At 41.0% G+C, this 27,805-nt stretch overlaps 1 protein-coding gene across 1 annotated transcript in view; it reads left to right on the forward strand.

Annotated features, from left to right (window-relative positions):
• TAF4B (TATA-box binding protein associated factor 4b) overlaps positions 1-27,805 on the forward strand; it is a 70,849-nt gene that overhangs the window by 24,201 nt on the left and 18,843 nt on the right. Inside the window, exons 7-13 of the mRNA XM_058812886.1 lie at positions 1,639-2,205; positions 7,226-7,361; positions 7,961-8,066; positions 13,074-13,243; positions 15,921-16,051; positions 20,442-20,567; positions 21,519-21,575. Of these exons, the coding sequence (XP_058668869.1) occupies positions 1,639-2,205; positions 7,226-7,361; positions 7,961-8,066; positions 13,074-13,243; positions 15,921-16,051; positions 20,442-20,567; positions 21,519-21,575 (1,293 nt within the window). The remainder of the gene's footprint in view (positions 1-1,638; positions 2,206-7,225; positions 7,362-7,960; positions 8,067-13,073; positions 13,244-15,920; positions 16,052-20,441; positions 20,568-21,518; positions 21,576-27,805) is intronic.

Raw genomic sequence — 27,805 nt, forward strand, 5'->3', positions numbered from 1 at the left:
GGGTTCATCAGTGTGGGTCAAACCCTGCCCTGTCACAGCAGAGCCCTTGTCTGTTTCTTCTACAGTGCACTGCCAGGTACTGGCATCATCTAGGCTTCTCTGATTTGGGCAGTCTGCATACCACATAATCCTTGGCATGGTGCTCTCTCCCTGTTGTGTGCTACATTAACAAAGATATACTGCGACTTCAGAAGCGTTGTTCAGACATGGTCAGAGTTAGCTGACTTTGCAGTGTTGCCAATCCTTTAAAACATCTTGCACCCAGATTGCCTTTTCCTGAAACACTGTAAGGTTGTGTGGCTGATACACACAATTAGGTTGATCTGTAACTCTGAGCAGCTGTGACAGGACTGAGTGCCAAATGGAGGATGACTTCAGGAGCACTTCTCGAAGGTGCTAAGAGGATCAGTGCTGGCCTTGTTTGTGGGGGAAATGTTTGCAGCTTGAGTCTGGAAAGAAATGTGATACGGCTTTTCGCCAATCCACTTTTAGCTAGTGAAGTGGAATTTTAGGGAGGTCTCTCTGGAGCCAGCTCTTATCTTTGAGCTGCAGGTTTTTGATGAAGTTGTGCATGTGTTCGGTTTTGTCTGTTCCAAGAGGTGGAAAAAGTACTGTGGCTTTGGCTGTGAAACCTGCTTGATTTTCAAGTCTGTTGGATGCTTTTGGTACAAAAATTGCATCAGGAGCTAAGCAGCTTTTTAAAATAAAAGGAAGTGAATGTTAAAAAACAGATGGGATGCAAAAGGTCCAGTTGTGCAAACAGTATGATTGCTTGGTACACTAGCATGTGAGACATGCACCTTTTGCATGAAGTCCAAAGTGGCAGCACTGTGTTAGGAGCTCTTAGAAACTTTAGCAACTGTTAAGAGAGGAGGAGAAAATACAAATGTTTTCAAGAATATACAGGTAGCTGCAGAAGTGATTTCCCCTGGTTCAGAGCCATAGCAGATTATAAACAGTGAAGGAGAAAAATGTGTAGGGAGTTTGAAGATTATTCTGTCCATTAACCTTCTCAAGCACAACTGTAGTAGAAACAAGATGTTGCCAGATTCCTTTACTTTTGTTCTCCTTTTGCAGAGGAGTAGCTGGCTGAGGTTGTGTTGCTGCAGCTCTACAGACATTATTAAAGTGGTATCCCCCCCTAGTGTAGATACAGCTGTATTGATATAAAAGTGTCTTGTCTTCAGAGCTTGTTCCTGGCTTTATTGGATAATTCGTAGCTCCCTGTCAGGCTCCATGAAATAAACACAGCTGTTCCAGTATAGCAGAGGTTTTTGGCAAAACAAAATTCTTTGAGGTAATAAAGCAGTTAAAATCATCTTACTCTGAAACATAAATTCCAAATTGAAAAATCTAAACAGAAGACCAAAGTTATATGTGAGTTTCTCCATAGATGGGATTACTGTGTGTAGCGTAGCTGTGGTGATGGTTGACCTTTGCTCAGCTGGTGTTAATGTTTCTTGTCATCTTCACTGAACAAGATTGTCATCAATTTAAGTGTGCCTGAAATCTAGCAAAACTTGTTTGCCATTTATTGTCTCATGAAATATTTAATTGGAAAATTAGGAAAAGGATTCAGTTAGATTGTGGAAAACTCTGCTGCTACTACATCCAGTGTTTTTTCATTTTTTCTTTTAGAAAAGCGTGCTTGCCTTACGGCAACTGATGCCTGATCCTCAGAGCTTTATCCAGCAGTGTATGGAGCAGCCAGCTCCAGCCCAAGAAGAGGTTTCCACTTGTCCCTCTGCAGCACCAGTTCCTTCCACAGGAGCGACAACCTCGGCTGTAGCGACAACTGCTCTTCCAGCTGTAAAACCCTCACCTGCAGCGGTCACAGCCCCTGTAGTTGTCACACCAGTCCTTACCAGCACATCAGCAGCAGCTCCTCTGCAGGCTGTGAAGGCTGTTCCTTCCCCTGCCACGGGGACAGTGGCTCTGGGGCCTGCAGCTTCCGTCCTCACCGTGGCATCGTCGGGGCTGACCGCTGTCCAGCCTGGCAAGCCAGTCCTCACCTCTGCGCTGCCAGCGCCCTCTCTGCAGGCTGCAAAGCCAGTGCTGGTCTCTACAGTGGCATCTTCAGCAACAACCCCTCTCCAGCCTCTGAAACCAGTCGTGGGAACCCCAATTGCCATTAAAATCTCGCAGCCCAGCTCCATCGTGGCACGGTCAGCAGGTGCTCCGCAGGTGGTTAAAGTGAAGCAGCTGGTAAGGTGGATTCTCTGCTTCTCTGTAATAACCAGCCCCCTTTACTTTGATTCTTGCCATTTAATAAAGGGGATACCAGTTTGGACCTCTGGTTCTTCTTTTGTTTTTTCTTTTAATATGTGAAACTAGTCTGTCTTGAGTCCAGCACTTATGTTTGTGATAGTTTAGAAATGCTGAGCCCTTGCTGGAAAGGTGAATCTAAGGCCGAGCTGTCAGCTTGGTCTATTGTAAGACACATTGACCACCATTTCACCAGACTGAACACCCATTTTGAGAATCAGAGGAATACGAGGTCTAGCCCCCAGTAAGACCACAGCCAGGCTAGGTTGGCACTTGGAAGAAAAGGTAGGAAATGCAAGTGTCAGAAGCAGAAACTGCTGATGAGATTCTTACATTAATTGCTCTTGGATGTCCTGTTAGGGCTGGGATGCCAGTCACTCTCCCCTGGTAGTTCCTGCCCTGGCTACTTGGCAGGCACAGGTGGCTTGATATTGTTCAGTGATATGTTATCAGAAATGCATGAACTACCTCAAGGAGCTTTTCTGAGCTAAGTTCTGACCTCCACATTTACTTAGACATGTTAATTATGAAGTCGTCCAAAAGTGAGTTTTTTCTATCAGGCCTCATTAGCTAACAAATTCCAGGAGGAATAACTGTCTTATTAAAACAATACCCTCAAAAGCAATGTGTTAACATTTTTTATTCTTGGCACAGGTTAACTTCTTGCTAATATTAATATTAAATACCAAGAAACTGTGGTTCACAGGTATACCCGAAAGAGCAACTTTGTGAAATAAATTAGGTTTGACTTATAGGTGTTTAAGATACCAAGTAGCATGGTGTCCAGCTGGTCTACCTGTAAGTAACGCTTTCAAGTATTTTGAGAGAATCAGTCTCCCTCTGGCAGATAAAGAACTCAATTCTTGCAAAGGAATTCCTTGTAAAGATTAGTTTTCTTTAAAAAGTGGGAAAACCATTAGACTTCCTGTGAAACTAGATTTACTTTTCACAGGTATGGTAGGACATCTGCTGTGTGAGTTTTCTTTTTAGCTTGGATATTGTGTATACTTGATTTAACAGTGTTCAGACCCCTAATATGTTTTACCTTTTTAGTTCCTTTCCTTTCAAAGGGAATAAGGTAGATCTAATGCAAGAATCCTGCATTCTAAATAAAGAGTTCATGCTATGGTAGCGTAAGCATGAGCTTTTCACCTTTCCAGACTTGCTTAAAAATGTGTGGGATGGATGGGGAGTCCTTTTTCTGAGTGGATTTGTTAAATTAAAAAAAAAAAAAAGAAAAATACCCTCAACCCCAAAACTCCAAAGAAGAGTTATTAAGCATATGCACTGGCATCTTCGCTAGTAGTAGCTAAAGTCAAATTGGAAAAGGAGTTTATACTCATATTGTCTTTGAGGACTAAGTTTGAAATTCCAGCCAGAAGAAAAGGAGAATTTCTTAGGTAGTACAAGGGCAGGAGAACAGTTTGTTGGCTACACAGCAAGGCTTGTAATCCAGGGGAAGGGTTGACCATCTGTACAAATAGGCAAGGAAGCTTAGCTCCACACAGGGGAGTCAAAACACTTCTTGAATTTGATATTGGTGAACTCAGGAAATGGCTTCTGCCTCTACACTGCTGCACTGTGGCAGTCTGCTGCAATTGCCTTTCTTTGCTGTGCCTTACATATATTGAATTGCATACAAAACATGTTTTTATCCTCATTTGGGTAGGCACAGTGATTAAAATACTTGCTCTTCTCAGATGCAGTTGAAGGACTGAGTTGACTACTTCACAGCTTGGCCATATCAGGAGCTTGGTGTTTGCTCAGACAACTTACTAGCACAAAGGGCAAGTCAGTAGAAGTGGCTGTATCTCCAATGGCTATCCTGGTGCCTTCTCTTGAAAGGGCAGAGGGTCTATTTTCTCCCATAAGAAAACAAATCTGGACCTGCCCTCCCTAAACAGAAGGGTCCTACTGCCAGCCGAAAAAGGAAGCACAGCTGTGCAAATCTGTCTGTACAATGCTGCCAGCAATTCTTTCCCTTTTCAGCCCACAGGGATGTTTGATGCCATACACTCCCTCTATATGACCCTTTCTAGTTTTGGCTTCTTGTGCTTGAGAGAATTTGAACTTTCACGTGCCAGCTCCATTATAATATTGATGGTGTTCAAGAGTGCAGCACTGCTGTATTTTAATATCAAAATTGTGACTGGAGTGATGCAACATGAAACTTTTCATTTCTGTAGCATTGTTATCAAAACTCTGTGTGGACACTGAGGGGCCTGTTCTTCAGGGGTACTGTTGGGATTGACTGCACTACTGTGCTGTGGAAGTTGCATATTTTGAAGGATTTTCTCAACACCACCTCATTTAAGGTTGTTGGCTTACAAAGACTCTTCATCTTGGAAATAACATTTGTGTTGCTCTGGTATTGTTTTGTCTCTTGTTGAAGCACAATAAGTGAAAATTTACATTACCAGATGCTGGCATCCATTGGTGAGAAAGCTGCTGTGCGATTACAGCTTCATGTCAGGTATAACCAGCTAGGGGTTTATGGTGTAGTCCCCACAGTTACCAGTGAGACACACTGCCTGGAGATTATTAATGATTGAACCAAGGAGTGAAGTGTTTATGCTGTTGCAACTGCTTGCTCTTAGTGAGTTGCTAGTGTCTTGGCCCCTTGGAGCTGAGCTTTCATGAACCACCTTCTCCATTATTTTTGTTTGTCCTGGTTATTGCTCTTGCATTCAATTAATGAGGCTTCCTTCATGAAGCAATATTGCTTGTGTGTGATGATACCTGAGCATTCCTCTGCTGATCTCCAAACTTTGTTTTATGAATGTAAAACAGGTTCAGTGAGGCTAATCAAAGTCTCTTTCAGGCAGCTGTCTCTTCATTGTCAGCTGAATGTTGTGTTGCATTTTTTTTAACCTAAGAACATCAATAATTTTATTCTGATGTCTGTGTCAGCCTGCTTAACAGGGCACAGAGGAACAGTCCCTTTTCTTTATTATTTCTTGCTGCTAACCTGGAGAAAGGATATTCTCACAGATATTACTGATTGGTAATGCTTCATTTTGGCATTGGATCCATGTTGAAATTTCCAGTATTCTTGTTCTCTCCCATTGCAACTCTCAAGGACTTCCAGCTTTTGTTAGTCTAGAGTTAGAATGGCAAACAGACAATGAGCTCTACTGCCAGCACATCCTCTCTGTTTCTTGGCAATGTAGCCTCCTTGGTTACTTGATTTACATCCCAGTCTCCACTTTGACCATTCTTGTAACATTGCTATCTCTTTTCTGTTGTCTGCTGTACCTCAGTCTGGAGTACTTGTGTTTCCTCCTGTGCTGTTGCAGTGTTTTGCATGCTGAGGATGAAGCACCATTCTTCCTGGTGGTAAGGAGGATCTCTAGGTGTGTGTTAGTGCTAGTGCAGCCTGTGAGTAGTGTGTCCAAGCTGCTTGACTCCTCATTAGTTACCTGAACTCACAAAAGATGCTGCTGACATTATTCACAACTTGCAGTTTTGAAAGCTGGATTTTTCTGAGAGATCAAACTGAACTTTGGGAAAAACACATAGAAGCAAACCTTAGCATCTGTTCTGCTCCATGAGTGCTGTATATGTGAGCCTCATCTCTGTCCACAGTCTGTCCCTGTATTCCTGTAGTTCTTTCTTCCTCTAGTTCTTAATGTTAACTGTCTGTCAGGTTTTCAGATACCAATTTCAGATCAGTTATTCTATTACTGCTGCTACACCAAGCCTTAGTGCTAACAATACAGAGATGATTGAGAGGTTATCTTGACTCTTTGATACACAAAGTATCTTTTTGTGAATGTATGATGCTTATGTTGATGACATGTATTAATAGCAGAGAAGTTAGGTGACAGGAGAGAGCCTAATTTCTGAAGTATTGTGAATGTCAATTCTTTAATTACACTTGTGCAAGTACCCTCTAGAGTTTCTGAAGTAAGAATGAAAGATGCAGAGGAGAAAAATGGCTTCTTGACCCTGACATTTTCTTTGTTAGTTTTCTGCTGCTAAAAAAATAGGATTCAGTCTGAAGATGTTGATTTTATGCTTTGGTGAAGTAACATCTTTCTACTGCCTGTAATCAAGAACTTTTTTAAGCATGTATCAAAGCTGCAGCCCACATTCTGCTAGTTAGGAGGCTTAGAAGTGAGATTTTTAGGGATGCTGCAATTTTATTACTTTCTTGCATTTTAATAGCTGCCCCTGCAGAGGAAGGATTAGTATTTATGGGCTGTGCCTGTAGGTCTGTGTTGTGGTGACATCCTGCTGTCTGGTTTTGTTTCTTTGAAGAGTTTCTTTAAACAAAACTATGAACTGCCTTCCTTTTTACCCTTCAGCTGTGTGCTGATGTCTTTGTGTAGAAGCTCTACTTGCTGTAGGTGTTGCTATTTAGTACTTCATGTTCCTGGCAACTGTTTAGGTGTATTTTAGCTTAACACTTTGAAACTCAGCATCTCAATTAACAATTGATGTTGCAATTCCAAAAACACATCAGTAATTTTATAGCATGTACTCTTTAATTCTTTGCAGGTACAGTATTTTGTGCAAGACTTCAGTTGTTTTGGTGTTCTCCCTTTTTGACTAGGTGTTTGTGATACCTACCCTTTTGAAGTTACTGGCAGACTCACTCTTTAATGGTTAGCCTGCTGAGCAAGACTTACATAGAGGAAAGCCTCTCAGTGTAATGGCTTGTGTGATAATTAGTACTTGACACTTGTCAAATGGAGTCATCAGTAGAGAATAGAGGTGAAGTGTCTGGTAGAGCTCACTGAATGAGCTTAAAGCTCACTACCACTTGTTAAGATTTCTTGACATGAAGTTTAAAAAAAAAAAAAAAAGGTCTTTTCTGAGCATGCTGTTTACTTTAAACTGAAAACTAGACAAGCATACCTGCCCAGTGGCACTTCTGGCTAAATGGAAACATTGATGCTGTTTACTTCTCTGTATTCTTATCTCTTCTCACTGTTGATATTGGATATTCCACTTCCAGGTAGTCCAGCAACCATCAGGAGCCATTGTCAAGCAAGTATCCACACTCCCACAGCCCTCAGTGCTCACCCTACAGACATCTGCTGAGAAGAAAATGCCACTGAACACACTTGTTCAAAGCAGCCAGTTTCCTGCAGGTAAAGTGCAAGAACCTCTTTCATGAAGAAGGGGGAGGACTGCTGAGGTGTAGAAATAAGTGCAGGCTGTTGGTGGATTGTAGGAGTGCAAGAAGGTGGCTGTCTGTCGGGAGCAAGCAGCTCTGTGTGTTGTTGAACATCTTTACTGTCTGGAGCTCTGATGAGAAAATCAATGTCACATCTACTTCTGGCACTTGTTACGAGCACGTCAGTCAAATATTTGTACTTGTTAAAGTACTGCGACTGAGCTCCTTGCAGTGAACTTCCTCTAAGCTGATGATTTTGAGAGTTGCTTCATGAGGCCTTGCTTTTTCCTTCAACAAGTTCAGGTTGGTGCTCAATAAGAGTTTGTCTCAGCCAGTGAGTTTTCACTGAAACATTTCCCTGGCTAGCACAGAAGGGAGGGTGTTTGCTGGGAATGTGTGAGACTTTGGGCCATACAGAACTCGCAGAATGTAAGATTCTAGAGTGTCTGGTTTTCAGATGGACCCAATTAGTTGTTACTGAGTCTGAGTAACCTTACCTAGAATAATTAACTAACTAAACAGTTGTTTTAGCATTTTTCTTTGTACTACAGCATGCTCTTTGTTTTGTTTTAGGTTCCATTCTGAAGCAAATTACCTTGCCAAGAAATAAAATTCTGTCACTTCAAGCATCTCCTGTTCAAAAAGTGAAAATGAAAGAAAATGGAGCAACTTCCTTCAGGTAAAAATGAACAATATCAGAAGTTAAAGTATAAAAGGAACAAAAGGAAGAAGCAAGTATAGAGATGGGAATGGAGCCCAAATAATAGCAACTTTCTTCAGAAGCTTTTTTTCTGATACATGTTTTTCATGTCACAATACTCATGGGCAATGGGTAACCTTAAAACTTCTACACAGATGTTAATTATTCTTAGTGTAAGAAAACTGTCCTGGTGAGGTTGGGTTTTGTGTCAGCTTGTCACTAACACGTTTTCCATCCTATGAGTACAATTACTAATCTAGTTATCTTGTAGTAAAGTCTCTCAACAGGATTAAAGCAGTCAGAACCTCTGTTTTTTGCATATAGTCTGATAGCAGTGAACTGCTACTTGGACTGCCTTGTAACCTGTCTAAAGCTCTGTGCTGCCTTTCAGAATCTTTAATTAGCTCCTTTTTTCTGTGTGTATGGTGAAAGTCTTTGACTACATGATTTCTAACATGTTCTCTAGGCCTTTGGATTGCAAGAGTGCTTAAAGCTTTTATTGCTGGCAACTGATTAACTTTTCAAAGGCAGAAATTATTTTTGCAGCTATGAAGTGTGATGTTTTAACAGAGGTACAGACTGCCATAAGCATTATTAGTCTTACCACTTCAGGGCAAGTTTGACTTTGCTCTTCCACGGGAAAAAAGCAGACATGATGACACCTCTAACTTGTTGACCAGTTGACTTATCATCTGTTGAAAGCTGCAGCTTTGAATGCACTGGTATACGCAGAAAGCTGCTGCTGTTTACAGTAGCATACAATATACAGTGAACACTTAAAAAGAGTGGTTGCCAGAAGCTGAAATGACAAGCTCATATTTAAAGCAATAGCTCTGTTCATCTGCCTCAAGGTCTTATGAAATCTACTTTAGAATGTAATGTGGGATGTAATTTTGGGTAGTGGTGTTTAAAAAAAACAGCCCTTCATAAATATAGTCATAAAAAAGGCAACAATGAACAAATCATACCAAAAAAGAAAAAAAACTTCTGTGATCTTCCAAATTGAATATATTAGCTGTCTTACATGAGAAATTTGAATTTTTGTAAATCATTTCTAAATCATCAATTTGAATTTTTGTAAATTTGAATTTTTGTAAATCATGAATTGTTAGATTCGTAGCGTAGGAAAAAAATTGCTTTTACAATGTGATTCAGTAGAGATTTCTCTTGCTTTTGGATTGTGATCTTCAAAGTAGCATAAGTCCATGAGAATTTAGATAGGAAATCTCTAACAAAGAATTTGTCTTTGGATACACCCTTGGTGTTTCTTCTTTTCACTGCTATAATCAAACTTTCTTACCTACGATCAGTCAACTGCTGATCCTGTGTGAGAGAGGCAGAGAGAGGCACCATGGCCTGATTTCAGGTTTTGTGATGAACTTTGTTACGAGCAGAGAGTGTCCCGTAATTGATGTGATTATACATGTGGCACTAATGAGAGTGCCCTTACTGTGCCCTCTCACTGCAGTGTGTCATGGAGCCTGACTCCCTGTGCCGTTCTGTGACTGGGCTAGGTTAGGATTTGAGGACATTCTACTCACTGAGCTGTACGTAATTAGCTGCAGTTTGACCTTGTCTGCTCTTTAACACGCTGCTTTAGGTTGCCCGAGATAGCAGTAAAAAGATTGGTGATTTCCTGCCCCCAAAGCAAACAAACACAAGAAACCTAACAAAACACAAAGCATTCCAGCCTTCCAGGTGTTGTTTCAGCTAAGCATGGACATTGCACCATGGCATGCCAAGAAATAGCCTGGTTTTGAAAAATCAAGATTTTTTTTTTAACAGATCTACACATTTCTGTAAAGTATGTGCCAGAGCACTCTGGGAAAAAAAAATCACATATTTCATCTTCAAATATTTGTTTTGAATTTATTCTGTTTAATAGAGTTTTTCTCCAAAGCACGTGCAACTTTCTGGCTTGGCTGGAATTGTTCTGGCCTGGGTAGTTTTCAAGGATGGTGCACAGAGGTTTGGGTTCAGTGTGTCTTTCTAGTTTTCCCTTTGACTCTTGGATAAAATGGAGTAAATTACGGGGATTCAGGAGACAAGTGCGGCCGTCAGACACCAGAGGGTGCCCCAGACTCACTTTTCAGGCAGCAGGCAAATTCACAGATGTGAGGTGTATCTGCATTGCTTGGGCTTCTTTTGCAGTGAATATCCAGTAGAAATGTCAAACCTGACTTTTTGTGGTCTATCTCTCAGAACTCCTGAGTTCTGCTTTCCACCTTGTCCTAGTAAACTTAAATCACTGGAGGCTTGTAACAGCTGAGTGAGTTTTTCCTGCTCATTTCTGAGTGTGACATGATCAAATGTAAAGAGCATTAAAGGAAGTGGTGCAGGAAAGGGTCTTTATGGGGGGATTGCTGAAAGTGAAAGCAAGTCAATATCCATCAGAAACACCCTCGTGTACACTCTGTAATATTTTAAATTTATCACTTTAGTAGAATGATTTCTACAGCTTACTCAAAGTACATGACACCTTACTTAAAATTATTGAGGTTTGTTTGAACAAAGAAAAAAGAGTAGTAAAAAGTGTGAACTTACCATGGCTTCTGAAAATTCAATTAATCTTTAGTGAGCACTTTTCTAAGGAATATAGTGGTAATTTCTTTGGGTTAAGTGAAATAAGTGCAACAGTGTTTTCATATATTTCATCAAAGCTTGTCTTAATGCAAGCTTAGGTGTCACAGTGAAAATGTTAGAATTTGTACTGAACAGTACAGGTATGCTTGCATTTAACTCTTGTATGCTTGTACCCACTAGAGAGACTGTGTGCATGGAAATAATCAAGAAAACAGTAACCTGGTAATGGCAGGTTATAAAGAAATTAAACTCCTCTATGTAGAAAAATGGATAGATGTACATTATAGAAATTTATCTGTTCTTTGCTTGAGTGTTTTGAGTATGTGGTCAGATTAAAAGCAAAAATGATTTCCTGAAACTGCATGCTATGCAGTTGTACCTGGGATGCAAGCGTCCTTCCTGGCATTCCATAAACAGTTCCACTGGAGTAATGTCAGGTTCCAGCACCGATGGCTTGTGATGTGTGTTCCTGGTGCTGGTTGTGCTGATTTTGTCAGCAGATATGTGGCAGCCACTGTGCTTCATCTGGATTCTTGTCTCTGCCATCAGCAAAGACTTCTCTGTAGTGGTCACTGTGAAGAGGAAACTGGAATGCCCTTGTGAAGATCAGTTAGCACTCAATTATCGTCCCATGAAGGTTAATTGACATGCTTGTTGGAAGTTCAGGGTCTCTGTTAGCCTGACAGAGCCCGAGTGTACACTTGGAGCTGCTCAGCTGCTGGTTGAGAGGGAAGGAGGAGGGAAGCTGTTCTGGCACTCTTGGCTTCAGCTTTAAATTGTAGCTGTGGACATCTAACTGTTCTGACAGTCCTGGGATATAACACTTTTCTTAGTATGATGGATTTGGGGCACAGGTCTGGTTGGGAAGCTATTGTGTCTAGTTAGACATAAAGCACTGGAGCTGGTTTGAGAATCTGTTGGGTCTCCTTTTCCCTAAACACACTCACATAGGAACTGCTAGCCAATGAGGGCACACAAATGGAAGGAGGGGTAGAAGGTGGCTGGACTCAAGGCTGGACTCCTTTTCTGTCTGGGTCTCTCACTGGAAGTTTGCAGAGGAATTGTGCCATAGAAATATACTGAAACCCAAAAAAGAAAATGCATCTATAGTTTTAAGAAAAATATCCTAACATTTTCTTGTGTCTTTTGAGTATTGCTTAACCTCAACCCTAACTCATGTTCTAATAACTTTAGCTTCTGCCTCTAGTCAGTCAAAGGATAGCCTCCAAGAAATATCATTTCACCTTAGAATGACAAATTCCTGGCTAACCCTTGTTCAAGAGTTATTGAGGCCACACAATGTTTTCTGAAGGTGAACTTTATCAAACCTTGCCAGAGAATACTCTTCAAGAGGGGGGTGTGTGTGCTGGTTTTGTTTTCTGTGCTTTCCAAATAAAAAGATGTTCAGATTGAATGATTTTACTTATCTGTCCCAATACTATGGATGTCTGTTTTGGATTGGTCCTAAATCCCTGAAGCCTCCATTAGGGCCTTTGTCACATTGTGAATTAAAAATGCTTTCTCTTGATGGTCTGAACTCATTTGATAAAAAACTTGGATTGTTTCACTGCCAAAGTAGTGCAAAAACTTTTCCCTATAAAATTCATTCAGGATTTTAACTTAAATTATCTCTTCAAAAAAAAAGATTAGGCTGAAGCACACAGGCTATTAAAGCTAGTCTGAGTGATGTTCACCCTAACTGAGTTTTTATTATTAACATATAGTCCAAAGCTGCTACATGAGAATCCAACTAATGGTGTTACCAGCTAGAGCTCTGGCATGGTGCTTCCGAAACAGTGGCATCTTCTCTGATATGTACACAAGTATGGTAGGACTGATCCAAAGTACAAGGTCTGGATTGGTTTTAGTAAGTAATCAAGGAGTGTTTGTGTCCTGTGTTTTAAGGGAACTCGCTAAAGAAAACTGAAGATCATGTCTGTGCTAATAAGCCTGTGCTTTAAGCCTCAGTTTGCAAGATATGCGTCTTGGTTAGAAATTGGGCTTGTTTATAGTCCAGTGAGTCAACATTCGACTTCATTCTACACTTGGTTCTACGTGGTGAATTAGTTTTAGAACAAATTTCAGGCTGCGAGAGTGGTGGTGCAGGGTTAGGGGTTGTGGGAACTTTTAATCTGGGTTTAACTCAGTCCTAGGTTTCCAAGCTGGCTCAAAATTTCAGTTTCATATAAAGGATTTGCATGCCTAGCAACTGAGGCATTAGCCAAATTAATGTTTCAGAGCCACCTTGCTAAAGTGTGGGAGCTTTAGGAGCTCCCTGTCCACACCCAGGCTGAACATCTGTTGCATACAGGAAATGTGGATGTGGCTGCTTGTTGATAGTTGAGACTTTTTCTTTGTGTCTGTTCTAAACAAAGCATAAAATGTTGGTCTCCTCTTTTGTAGAGATGAAGATGACCTGAATGATGTGACTTCTATGGCTGGGGTTAATCTCAGTGAGGAGAATGCCTGCATTTTGGCAGCAAACTCTGAGCTCATTGGCACAATGATTCACTCTTGTGCAGATGAACCATTTCTGTCTCTGGAAGCTCTTCAGAGTAAGATCTTGAACATAGGTGAGAACAAAGCACACACAGCAGATATGTATGGATGTATTGTTCCCTTGCCTCTTTCATCAGCCTGCCTCCAGTCTTTGAAGAAGGACCTGGAACTATTATGATCTACCATCTCATGTGTTTCCACCAAACAGTACTGAGTTTTCACTTCCCCTTCTAGGAAGCAGCTGTCCTTTAAGGTTTTCTTTACACGGAAACAGTATGAAGCACAACCAGAAAAAAGAAACTGATGCCACTTTAACATGTGAGAAGTGAGCAACTTTCTTACTATTAAACCTAATGCAACACTTAACAACCATAAAGGTGCTAACCTCAAAACACTTAAATGTGCTTTTCTGTCTCAGCAGCTTCTAACTTGTTGCATTACACTGACTTCCCTAACAGTTTTTGCATTCGTCTGCCAATGTACTGTATTGACTAACATTAGGAAGAAATTTCAAACTTCCAATGCAGACAGAGCACAGCTTTGTTTATGACTCCCTTCATGGAAAAAACTTCTGTTAATTTTATATAAAAGAGATGTTTAAGCTGTTTGTCTGTATAATGAATAATACTGTGGAATGTATGATGAATGCCTGTGTTACAGGAGGTTTCTAATGTAGCTATCATTTCTTTTGAGCAAAAATAATAAGTGTTGCTTAGTAATGTTGTGTTAGGTCAGAGCAGGGAGCATGCAGTTGTGTAGCAGCACACTGGCTGGTCCCAGTTTGCTGTTTGTCATCAGCAAACTTCATGCTTGTTGCTCAGCTCCTTGCTCGTGCCCTCTGCCCAGTACTTGCTGTACTGGAACACTGAGTTTTACAGCTGGGCATCCAGGAAAACCTGAATGTACAGTCACAATTCAGTCACAGTGGCTTAACCACGTGTTCACAAAGTCCTTCTGTTTCCACACACAGCAGCCAGCCTGTGACAAGCATGTAACCTGCAAATGCTGCCTGTGACCTTGATGCTCCTGCCCCAGTCAGCCAGATGTGTCATCTCGAGCTGTATGGGGCATAGAAAATGCTGTGTTACTAGTGGCAAAGGGAAAATGCACATCAGACCGGGTGCCTAGAAAATATTCTCAAAGTTCAGTTGAAGATGAATCAGTCATTTGTGGGAAGTGGCTATAAGGAAAAATAAAGAGCTCTGCAAAAACAGAGAGATTATTTCTAGAATAATTTGCTGGTTGTGGGTGTAAAGACATTGTGTTGAAGGATGGAAAATAGAAGCCTGGCTGTTTCATAGCTAGAGTGGTAGTTGTTCCAAATTAATAATAATAATCATAGCAATATCAATAATTCATGTTATAAATGATAAGTGCTTGTTTGCAAGGAAAGGAATGCTGCCAGGGAGTAGAGCAATTAAGAAAGTTAAGATGTCTGCTTTTGAATCGAGCCATCTCTGGATTAAGAAATGTGTGTGTAGGGAGGTTTTGAGGTTTGGGGGAATTTTATTTTGTCTTTGAGTTGGTGTTTCATTAATCTGATAGTCTAGTGAGAAGCTGCAGTGGAAGTATTGCGAGGTGCTTGAGCAAAATGAGCTTTGCACTCAGTTAAGTTACAGGCCAGTGCTTACTGATCAAACAGGGGAATGCTTTGATTGTATCTGGGAAAAAACATTCTAGGTTCTCCCTGCCTTGTGAGATTGTCATTCATTTTCAGTTACAGTAGCAAAAGCAAATGAAATAGGTGATTAGTTTTTTTACAGTGCGCTGTTTATCCATTCTTAACACTTCACTTGGCAGTAAATACTGAAATGGGTTTTGAAGGCGTGCTGTATATTGCATCATAAAGTCTTACAGCTGCTGTAAATGCAGTGCAGGGCAAGGCAAAGTGCTTCTGACAGGTACAGCATATGAGGCATGTGGAGCTGCTGCCTGCCGTGCCCACCAGGGAAAAGCCGCAGCCGCCCAGGTGTCTCGGGGAGCCGCGCTGAGTGATGGATGGTGTCAGCCGAGGGAAGGCTTCTCCTTGGCAGCCCGCAGCCGCGCAAGGTCGCAGAGGTGATGCCCAGCTCTGCGTGCAGGGCCAGCACAGCCCTGCCTGGAGCTGGCACCAGCCTCGGCCGCAGCTGCTGAGACGCTGAGATCCAGCAGCAGCCTGGGAGGAAAGGTTGAAGGTGGCGGCAGGATGAGCACGGCTGGGCTGGAATCCGCGCTGTCCCAGCGGCTGCTGTGGCTCCCTTGGCTCTGGCTGCCCCTGCCGGTCGGCCGAGGCACTTTGGAGGGTCTCGTGTGCCTGGAGTGCACTGCAAGACCCATTCCTGCTCGTCAAATAAATGTCATGAGTTGTTAACAAGCACGGTGTCAAGCAGGGCAAAATGTAATTCTGTATTTTTTTAATTACTGGAATTAACAGAATATGGCACTAATTTCTACAGCTACTGCTTCTCCCCCTCCCTGAACATGAAGCTTGATTTGTGTTCTTATTAACTTTGTCCTATAAATGACCTTGCAAGGAGAGTGGTTCTGGAGGCTAAGTGAAACAATGTCTATATTTTCTGAAGCTCCAGGCTAAGTTTTATTAATGTAATGTCTAAGATCTTTGAAGTTGTGACTTTACCAGGAAAATCATAATCTCCAAACCTTTATTCATAATGGGTATGACTTCCAGGGGGAACAGAATACCTGCTGTGCTAATTATTTCAATTATCAGCTACTACTAAAACACGTAATGGATTTTCTCTGCTTCCACAGGTAAAAGGCATGACATTATGGAACTTAACTCTGATGTTGTGAACTTGATCTCCCACGCTACACAGGAAAGATTACGAGGGCTCCTGGAAAAACTAACTGTAATTGCTCGGCACAGAGTATCAACCCACAAGGTAAAGGAAATCATTAGCAAGTTTTGCTCAAAGTTTTCCTGCTTTGCAGCCTTGAAGGTAAACCTCTTCCAAGTGTGGGCACATCACAGGCAACATTTGCCTTCTCAGTATCTACCAAAGGCTGGTTTTAGCTGTGTCTAGCCCAGCATATAACTGTTCCATTTGATTTGCTAGACAGGTGCTCTTAAAACCCAGCATAAGACTGAATGCATATTTTTCTTCTCTTCCATAGCAGTGGTGGCTGTTACAAAAAGTCTCTTACAAGGTAAATGGAAAGCTGATTTTGAATGCTCTTGATGGTGGGTTGATTTAGGGACTTGTGTTTTCTTTATGCATTTACTCTTGGTGGAATTGCAGTCAGTATTGGCTCAGTAAAAAGCCTTGGGAAACTGAATTGATTATTTTACTTTTGGAAAGTGCTCCATGAAGGCAGAGGCTCTTTTCATCTTAAGATTTTTTTGTCATCTTAAGTCTTTTTTTAGCTTCATTCAATATAAAGTATACTGTGTCCCAGTGAGCTAGTATCCCTTAAGATGCTTGTATGGTGCAAATGGGAAGTGATAATTTACTGGCCAAACCAGCTCTTTCTTTTTTTCTTTTGTCATTCAATAGCAAGATACTAATCCTTACATCTTTCAATGTGAAGCTGTTTTAGAAAAAAAAAAAAAAAAAAGAAGCAAATGTATCTGTCAACTCTTAGTTTCCTGTTTGTTCAGGTTGAGCTTTTTTACAAGAACTTTATACTTAATGAAATTTAACAAGAGCAACCAACTGATGGAATAGGAATTATTTTTGTACTGAACACTTTTTATTGGTTTTTCAGCACTGGAGCAGCAATAGTAAAGAGGGCAACTATTTGGAAACTTCTGAGTATTTATGATGTTTTCTGGAGCAGTAGGAGTACTTCCTGGAAGAAGATGTAAAAGAAAATCAATACAGAACAAGTACATAGTTCTGTATGAAAAGACTTCAGAAATCTGCACTTGTTGTATGTTGTTTTCTCCAAAATGGGAGGTACTATTGAGCTTGTGAGCAAAAAGCTGAAGTCAGAGTAACCAGTAGGACACAGTGTCTTGCAGACACCAAGAACAGAAGGAAATGGTTTTGGACAGTAGGCTGGATAGGGCTAGTTTCTTTCTCATTGAACTAAAGCAATAGAAAAACAGGTTTTTGTCTGATTGAATTGCCAGAAGCAGTGATAAGATTATAAGATTGCAATAAGCTGGCTTTCTTTTCCTCTTTTCTCAAAAGCAAAACAAACAAAAAAAATCAAAAGTAACAGGCACAGTAATCTTAGAGGCACAGATACCCTCTTTTGTCAGGAAGATGGTATTATGTGACAGAGGAGTGTCCTACAGGATTACCTTTGTGAGCAATGCTATTGTGAGAGATACTGACAGGCTTTTAGGAATCTAAAGTTCAAGAAGAGAGCACTGCAGGGTGCTGGAGTCCTGTTATGTATTAATATAGATATTTATACAGGCCTGTATTCCATCTGCCCTGGTGCTTACCCCCTGTTCTCTTTTCCCTCATGGCTTTTGATTGGTACCCCTGCACCATGTGGGCTACATCTATGCCAGATAAATTCCCAGAGTCTTTCCAGGAGGGTTGGGTGGTTGCTCCATAAGGGGTTTTGTACTGGCCCATCTTCATTACAAAAAGACAGCAATAGAGGTAGTTGTGGTGAAACCAAAGTAACTGTTGTTAGGGTGGGAGTTGGTGTAAAAAGGCCAGTAATTCATGGGATCATAGTCTGGAAACTCTTCTTCCCAGTTTGTTCAGCTCATGCCTAGCAGCTTTCACCTGATAGATAGCCCTGCAGAGAGAGTGAATTGGCAGGGTAAAAGCTTCATGCTATGCCATCACATAGACTTGTCAACTTTAGTAATTTTTTTTGTTAAATTTAAGAAAATAAATTAAAATTAGACTTAATTGGGATAAAACTATGATGGTGATCTCTTTATATGAAGTAGGAATAGCCTTTCAGATGGTTGGGAGCTGCTTTCTGTGATGCAGCTCTTGTTGCAGCACTCATGTAGAGCCTTTGGAAGACCATAAAGGGAAAGGGTTTTAGTGTGGATTCATCCCAGCATGAAAGAGCTGCCATGCTCCTGTGGTTGGAGGCCCTGAGCTCATGGCTCCAAGAGGCATGGTGTGGTGCTGAGCTATAAATGATGCTCCAAGAGAACATTTTCCCCTCATGCAGTAGCACTGAAACACCACAGCATTAAGCTGCATTATCTGTAGGGCCGTGGGATGTGGGGGATAATGCTTCATCATAACAGCCCTGGCTACAAGTCATGATACAATGGGGCACAATGTAATGTTTTCTGTGTCAGCAATTCCCTGCTGAATGACCACAGAGATGTTCATTGAGTAGGACAAAATACAACTGGAGGTGTTCCTCTTCTAAAAATTCCTGAAATAAGCTATCTTAAATCAGGTGATGAGCTGAAATACTGTTACTGAAATAGATGCATCTATTTCTTGTCCCATATAGGCTCATGGTAGTGCATTGGGGAGCTTCTGCTTGAGAGACTTACATTGCTGGTTGGTATAGGGTCATGGATTTGTCTTAAAATGTGTAAATATCTGGCTATTCCAAAGCGAAACACTTCTAAACTTTGGAAAAAATAATCTTCTGGTACTACAGCTTTCTTGTTTGTCCTTTTAAAAGGATTGTGGCATGGTGGTGGATTATTATAAACTGCTGCTTCAAAACAAGTTGTACTGATGTACTGAGAGTGACTCAGAAATAGCTTATGCTTTGTGAGGAGCAATTAAAAAAGACTTGAGCATTAACAGAAGTGGAGAGGAAAAGGTTTGTTGGACTTTTTTGCAGAGCCACAGACACTGCTTGGGCAAGTCTGTGGTTGCAGTCTATGGTGTGTTTTGAGCCACAGTTGGTAATATGTGACAATGAGGTGGCTCATTGAAAAGGACCAAACGTAATACCAGAAAAGGGATTGATTTCATGCTCTGACTCAGTTGTGAAAATTCAGATCAGGAGACAACAATGCTCCACAAGAAAACTTTACCTTTCCTTCTGTCTTGTCATAGTGCACAACTGGGTGTGAGAAGAAGAGTCTGAGTATAGTATCCTTGAAAACTAAAAAGTGAATAACTGAAGTCATGGATAGTCCATATACTTAACATATAACCTTGCCTAATCCTGTGCTTCTTTTAGAATAGTTGTGTGTCAGAATTGTTTCATTACAATGTGTGACTGGTGTAAGATAGAACGAAGAGACTCTGAAAGTACATGGTGGTTTTGGCTGATGAATGCCCCAGGATAAATTTCTCAGGGAAAAAAAAGGCAAGTTCACAAAGTAACAGAGAAAGAAGACAGCTGTAGGATGTGCACTAAAAAGTGGTACAAACAGGTGGCACAGACATGCCTCATCTAGAATGGGCTCCTTGTCTTGTGTTGCCTAATTGCCATCTGGCCAACGCATGGCTCAAGAAGTCTGTCTTTGGAAAAGCAGAGTAGTAAAACCAAGCTTTTCATTGCCAGTTCACCATGCTTTGGATCTTTCGTTTCTCTGCCTCTCTGAGCTAAAGTAAATGTCAACTCAGGCTTTCCAATGGGGGCAAAAATAGAACATAAAATAAACTACTGATTGCTATTCTTGAGACCAAAAGGACCTCAGTCCTGTTTCAATGCCTGTGTGTCCAGTCATTGTTGGACTAAAACTAATCATCACTATTCACTGGCCCAGCTTCGTACAGGTGGCTGGACCAGATGACTTCCCTAGGTTACCTTTCAACATAAGCTATCCTGGGACTTGAAAGATTCACTGAGGCAAAAATACCTATTCTTAAAGCTATAACAAACCAGATATAATATATTTCACCTTCTTCACCCCTAAGATTCATTATAACTGGTTCCTGACCATCCCTCCAATACATAAATAATCTTTTTGGAAATACCAGATGATGTTTGTTTCAACTTCTGCGTTAAATGGCGGAAACTAGAACTCAAAGCACTAGAAATTTATAATGTCAAATCCTTTTTTTTTTCTCTTCAAAGGAGAAAAGATATTATGCCCTGCTGCTTTACAATTCTTTTTTTTTCCCTGACATGTTTACTGGATAATAAGTTGGTGGTTTAAAACAAAATTTCTTCAGTCTAAGGTTAGGGAAGACTTCTGTTATTATAGTCAGTATAGACTGGATGTTGTTAATGTCACTTGTTCAATAACCTCTTACTAGTCACAGACACCTGGAAACATGCTTCAGTGGCGAGGAGACATGTAAATAACTACCTACCACCTGAAGTCTTTATAAAACAGCCCATACTTTTCAGCTTTGAAAAACAGTGTTGTTCTTCTCAGATTGTTCCCATTAGGTTTATGAGCTCCTGGTTGTCTATAGCAAGTTCTTTTTTCAGGGGAGTGACAAGTACATCATATGTAGTGACACCAGAGCACAACTGAGATTTCTTGAGAAGCTCGATCACCTAGAAAAGCAGAGAAGAGATGAAGAGGAACGTGAAATGTTGCTTCGAGCAGCCAAGGTAAGACTCTGGGTTTCCAGGGAAGTAGTCATGTCCTCTTGATTGGTGACCATCTTTGGGTTTCTCTTACTTTTGCTTTAAATATAGTAACCATTAATTCTGTCACTGAAAATCTATAATGTTTAGGACAATTGCAGGTATATAGAAAGGATTTAACCTATTTACATTTTTTCAAAAGTCCACAAGAGTTCTTTGAAATGTGTGGTGGGTGAACTACTTTTTTGAGATTGTTTCTACTGGTCAACATGAAGTAAAAATGTATGAATGTCCTTCCTGTATCTCTTTTTGTCACTGAAACAGAAGCCTGGTGAGATCCACCACCCTTGCATGTGTATTTGTTTTCCCTTTTCAGAAGGCTAGCCTTGGAGCTGGTTCCACAGCATCCATGAATTTCTGATGGAGCTGTTGCTAGTACAGAATAAGTTTCTTCTCTCTTCCTTTCCCTCAGGAAGAGGAGGGAAGAAAAGCTATGACAGTAGATGTTGCTCCATCAGCTGTGACTTGACCATCTTCTGTTGGTTCTTTTCTTTTGGTTTTGTTTCAAGCCGAATTCTGGAGCTGCTTAGGTGGAAGCCTAGTCTAGAGCTGAACGAACAGTGTTGTGCTTGCATGAATAGAACTCCCTTTCTTTCCTATACTTCCTGTCCTTTTTAAGTGTCTGCTGCTGACATGAACAACATCATGCCTAGACTGGACCTGACTGACAGTGTTAGCATCATTTTCAGCTTAATCCTGCCTCTGGCTAGAGCAGAGGCAGCCGGCCCAGATGAGGAGGGGTGTGCACGTATGTGCGTGGAGGGGGATGGAAGCCAGTCTGGATTGAGGCATTCAGCCCTGGAGCTAAATCTTTCAATCACCAGAGAAAACTGTCATTTATTAAATATTTAACAGATAGGATGGTGTTTGGACTCCAGAAATTTCTATTCAATCTTTATCTTCTTTCTTTGGTAGAGCCGTTCCAATAAAGAAGATCCAGAGCAACTGCGGTTAAAGCAGAAAGCGAAAGAGGTAGGAGTTTGCAGTTACCATGCTTGCCTTTGTGTGTTGAGAGAAGGTTGGCAGCCCTGTCCTGGCAATTAGGTCAGGGTTTATTTTGCTGCTGCATACCATTTGCAGAGGCCTTGGGGAAGGACAGGAACTGCCACAGGCAAGGGCAGTGCTTCAAATGAGGTCAATGAATTATGAGCTCTCTTTTTTCAACATTTTATTTTTGCAGTTTCAGTCCTGTCTCGAAACAGTCCTTTGTAAACTGCAGCAGCACACTTGGTAGGAATATAATGTGGGATTAGAAAAAAAAAAAAAAAAGAAACTTTGAGATTTAGCATCTGGGACTGTACAATAGGCTACATTTTTCCAGGGTAATTGTTCGTTTTGTAAATCTGATACTGCTTATAATTCTTTGGCTGGGAGGCGGTACTGGGATTTAGTTTTAAATGGAAAACGCCTCTGGCTTTTAATTTTCTGGGCCCAGCAGTTTTCTGTTCTGGAATGGAGCCCTTGTTTCACACAGTTCATGTTTAGCTGCAGGGGTTTTAGTTTATAGCTTAGACTGGTTAAGCTTTTACTCCCAGAGGCCTCTGCATAGCAACTGTAGAAATCAACAAATAAGTTCATTTATGTCTGCAGCCTCCTCTCAGTAGCTGACTTTTTACATTTCCCAATATCCATTTCCTGACTTTTCTAGCCTGAGAGAAAAAAGCTCCACTAATTGGAGCTTATTTTAATTGAGCCTTAATATTGGATCTCACTGGAGTTGCCCTCAGAGCTACTGGGAACAGAATGAAATGAAAGTACCTAAGGTTGAAGATGTGTGTGCGTGTGTATGTGTGTGTGAAATTTTTCACTTGACCTACAGATTCTTGTCCCTGCTGAATAAATCATCAAGCCTGTTCACATTTCTGATTAAGGATCTGACAGCAGACGATAATAAAGACAATTGAGGTGTGAGACGTGTGATACAGAGCTGAAGAAATTGGTTTCTATAGTTACTTGACTGATTTCATGCAATTTTTAAGGATCTTTGTGCTAAATGAGAGTGATTTTTCTGAGCAACCTTTTTCCTTAACTGTGCCTCTTGAACTATGAAATTTGTTGTTGCTTAACATTGCTGCACTTGGCTCCTAGGTGCCAGCAGCAGCAGCAGGTTATTTATGAATGCTTTAAAGGCCCTTATTGTTTGGATTAATGTAGGAGCCCAGGCAAAACAAATGGAAATCCAGTAAAATAGTATTTGAATCAATGCTCTGGATTTGCACCACAGTAGATGAAATTTGTAAAATTAAAAAGAAGGAATTGCTTTACTATCTATCTTTTAATTCTTTGTTTCTGCTTACAATTCTTTCTTCGTTGCTACAATCTGTGAGTACAAAGTTGCCCTAAAGCCCTTCCCAGTTTGCCTCTAGTGCCACCAGGATCAACAATCAGTGGGTGATGCTAATCTGTCTTGTTTTGTAGGTGACTTTACCTCTGCATCATCTGATCGTTTCTAGCTGTACTTTCTTTTCATAAAGACTGCAAAGTAATTCATTTATGCAGCTTCTTTTCTCTTGTTTTCTGAACAATAATGTGTAAAATCATTAAAAGTACTCTGTGTTTTGCATATTTAGAGCACAAAGAAGGTTAGATTAGATTCAGTGATATTTTTCATGAGATCTCTCTTAAAAAGTGGCATAGTGGTGTACAAAAAAATGAGCCAACAGAGCAGGGAAGGCATATAAGTTTAGTGCTTGGTGTTCTAATATGTCTTGAGTTCCCTCCTTCAGTGAATCTCATCTTGTGCCAGACTAACACAACCTGCATCACTCTTTGTCCTGTGTGTTTCCCCATGCTGTGCTGCTCCCAGAATGACAGTCTCCAGCTGCTCCACCAGAAGAAGAGGAGGCAGATGTGCCTCTTGGGGCAGCACAGATCTTTGTGTTGGTATTCACTTAAAGAACTCTGTCCTGCTCCTTTGTTCTCCAGAGAATGAGGCAGCCAGAAGCTTCTCCAAGCTTCACATGCAGAATGGGGACACCCACCTTCTGTGCCAGGGGTGCTTTTTCATCTGGGACCATCTCAAGATGGAGAGTGGAAATGAGAGCACATGGAGCTGGAAAAAATTAGCACTTTATTGACAGTTTGGAGAAAACTGGTCAACATACATTTGCATTAAAAAAATGCAAGCATGAATAGGACTGGAATAAGAGCAAAATAAAAATCAACAAATGTCCTAAGACTAAAACTGGTAACACAGAAGCATGGTGTACAGTGGGATGAAGGCTTGAAATGGCTTACCCTTGTCTATCTTGTCTTGCCATGTTGTGGTTATAGTCTGTTCCTAGTAACCAAACTTGGAAACTTTGATGCCTCTGTCATCTGGAATCAGATCCTTTCCAGGTCACTCCAGTCGAGTATCTGCTGGAAAGCCTCATCTGATTGTCTGCTTATAGTTATTTAAGCATTAATATGGACCTGTCTTCCTCAAAGCTGTCTTTTGTATGTTGATGATGACCCCCTGGAAGAAGGAAGAGGGTGTGGAGTAATGGCACTGCAGCATGTTCTAAAGCAAAGTTTCCCAAAATGCAGGGTGTACATCCTGACAATGAATACTTATAAATCCAGGATGTGCTGTCATCCAGTAGCTGGAAGCAACATCTTAACATTGCTGGAAGTACATCCAGAGACTCTGCAGTGGATTCTTTTATCCAAACGGCTATACATAATTGCTGTGACCTTTTCATCCCTTTTTGCATGACCTATTGCCTCAAACTTCCCCTATGCTAAGTCATTTACTTTCCTATATTCTTAGCCTATGTAGCTTGCCATGAATTAAGTCTGTATTTATTTCCCTCTTTCACCTGTTTCAGCAGATTTTAATACCTATGGAAAGTGCACATTCCTTCTGAGACAGCTGCAAGGCTTGCCCCAAGCTGCTGCTTTGTGCACTCAAGAATTTTGTCCTTGCTCTCCTCACGGACCAGCTCTTTGTGCAGTGGCGTTCCTGCAGTCTGGGTAAATTACCCCTGTTTTTCATTCTGCTTTGTCTGCCTCTTCAGGCTGAGGGGATGCAGCCCTCTCGTTGTCCGTGATGTTTGCACTATTAAACCCTGACTTTTTTTAGGTGGCTTCTGCTATTTCCTGTTCTACTTTCCACAATGCTTCCAGTTACAAAGAAAGTGTTCAGTCAATGTGATTCTTGTTGCTGTATTTATAGTTTATCTGTGGCTTCTTCCCCTTTCCTGAAATGAGCTTTCCTAAATTGAGTAGGTGTAGGATACTGTCAAATGTGCAAGCCAGCCATATGAACAGTTCATCGCAGAAGACCTGTAAAACTGTCAGTATTAAACAGTTGTAGTATAATTCTAAATATAAACTCTGATCCCTTAGAATTGTTTAGTTTGGAAAAGACCTCTAAGATCATTGAGCCCAACTGTTGCCCAAGACTTGGCAGTGCTGGGTTCATCACTAAACCCTATTCCTAAATGCCACATCTAAATATGTTTTAGATCCCTCCAAGGATGGTGACTCAACTACTTCCTAGGATAGCCTGTTCAGACACTTGACAGCCCTTTTGGTGAAGGAATTTTTCCCAATTTCTTTGTACTCCTGTTCATCTTCAAAATGAGTGCTTTTGTAGTACAGCTTCAGGAAGCTTAAGGCTGAGCCTGGGCAAACCTTTCAGAATGTATCTGGGCAAGATACCTGCTTGGTGTTGAGCAGGTGAAGAGGTATTTTACTGAGAGCATCTTTGCTTATTTCCATAGTAGCCACCTTTATCCCTGCTCTTACCTTGTGTCACCTTGTCAGCGCATAAAGGGGAGCAGCTGCATCTTGAGCTAGGGGAGGAGTGTGTGGAGCAAGCACCTGAGGGACAGCAGATCTGCCTGCCCCATTCTTTGCTCTCTCAGCAGAGAGTCTGTTCACTTGGGGTTGCACAGATCTTCCCACTCCTTATTCTCACCTGCTTGATGCACTCGTGCATTTTTTGACACAGATACAAGATGGCAGTAGATGAGATGCTGAGAAAATTCAATACCTTTAGTATCAGCTGACTGGGAGGAAAATGGCAAACCCTAGGGTTTTTGTAGAGACAAAACAACCCCTATAGAAAACATCAAACTAAGAGCCAGCATGATTCCAGTGTGTTCTTGGTCTTACCTAGTAATGACTGAATTTTAGTTGTTCTGTAGTACCTTTTCAACAGTAATCATTTTTTTCCTCTTTATATAACCTAACTCCCTTATTTCCTCTCACACTCGCAGGTAACAAGTTACTGTAACTTGGTGCTTTGCTGCTTACCCTACCCCACCTCCAACTCACACTTTCAAGCTGTTTTGTTTTCTTTTTCCTCTTGTGCTGCTTCTCTATCTAGTCTTCTGGACCCAATGGTTCAAATTATTTTAGACCACTCTTGTGGCAGGGCAGACATTAACCATAACCTCTCAAAAAAGCAAGTACAGATCACTGCAAACAAAACAAGATTTCATTGTTGTCAATTGGCTTTTTTTATGAGCCTTCGGTGGCAGCCTAAGAGCTTCTGCCTAATTACCTGATTTATATCATCTTTATTGTTCTGTAGTGTTTCTTACCTGCTTCTGCATGTTTTGAAAAACAAAAGAACCAAACCATGATAATCAAAGAGAAACATTTCATTAGCTGCAGTGTAGCCTTACAAATTACAAATGGCAATCATCAGAGATTCAGTGTGTTACAAGTCTTGTATAGAAAGTCAGGAATAGAAATTCGATGATGTGTTAGATTATTGGGTGAGCTACAAAGCAAACCAAATGCCTGTTTGTGACACTCATATTGGTGTTTTGAAGGAATGTAAAAAAAGAGCAGCTGAGACACTGCCTGATACCCTAAAACCATCTGCCTGAAAGATGGCAACAACTATCTTCAGTGAAAGACAGAGAAACAGCCTCTCCCCTGCCCCCCAAATTCCATTAAGTGTGTTCCTGGATTTGCAGCCTTTTCTCAGTTTGTCTGAGAGACAGAGAATGAACAAAAAACTGGTTGTAAGTATGACCTTGGATTAGAAATTTGCTAATAGAAAAAACTTTAGGGCTGAAAGTACAAAAAGAAAATGATAATGAAGATCCAGAGAGTTATCTGCCAAGAAGAGTTGGGTGGACTGAACGATGAGATGGACAGACCTGCCTGCTGTTGGTCATTGAACAGTCTTCTAAGTGATAGCATCTGAAGCAAAACCTGTGGACTGTGTTGCATTGGTGTGGGGTCCTGTAGTCTGTTTCTTGTCCTTGCAGCAAAATTAGGCTAAGCAGGGTCTGAAAGCACACAGAGAGCTTGATGGTGGATGCTGGACACCCAAGAACTTCCCTGGGCCTCCAAGTAAGGCAAGCTGATGGGACTGCACAGGGGAAATCATGTTCCAAGTGTCCTAGAAAACACAGAAATGTATCAATAATGGTTAAGCAAACAAAAAAAATGGGTAAAAGGAAATACACACTCCAGCACATTGGAAATTCTTACCAAGAGTGGGCAAAATAAGGGGTCAGGAAGTCGCTGTGCCCTGGATTTTTTCCTCATGTGGAGTTAATTATATATTAGGAAATATCAACTCAAAATGCCATTTTTTTCCCTCCTCCTACGAGTAGATTACTTTGTGGGTGTCCTGGAAAACTGTTCTGTTGTTCTGCAGAACATTTAATTGCAACCTCTTAGACAGGCAAAGCACTGGTCTTGGGGCACACAGCTACGGTAGGGCCTGTCCTGCCACTGAAGCAGGTATGTGGGATATTAACCTGAAAGAAATCTACAGTACTAAATACAGCTCTAAGTCAGGGCTGCATTTCAAACCAGTGCATGCTATTCTGCCTTTCTGCTGTTAAATCTAAATTACAACAGAGGGAAAAGTCAGTGGAAACTAATTGTATGGCTAATTAAAACAGTTTGAAAGGGAGCAATTGCAAGAAGAGAAATTGCATTATAGGCAAGAGGAGAGGATGGTAAATGTTTAAATATGCAGCCTCCAAGTGTCAGTTTTCCTCAGAGAATGTCCCCCATATGAGAAGTCTGCTATTCAGCTGCGTTCAACCTGTAGGGCAGAAAATTTTGTATAGGAAAGGTAGAGGCTGGAGGCAGTAATGCTCATTGAGCTTTATGACAACCAGTGTGAGAGGCTTGGGATTGAAAGCAGATTTTAAGGTTTATTTTTCATTTTCTTCTCAAGTTCCTTAAAATGCTTAAAGGGAATGTGAAAAAAATTGCAGTTCTTTCTTCCAAAGACAATGAAGAGA

Source organism: Ammospiza caudacuta, chromosome 1 (assembly GCF_027887145.1).
Source record: "Ammospiza caudacuta isolate bAmmCau1 chromosome 1, bAmmCau1.pri, whole genome shotgun sequence".
Classification (NCBI taxonomy): Eukaryota; Metazoa; Chordata; class Aves; order Passeriformes; family Passerellidae; genus Ammospiza; species Ammospiza caudacuta.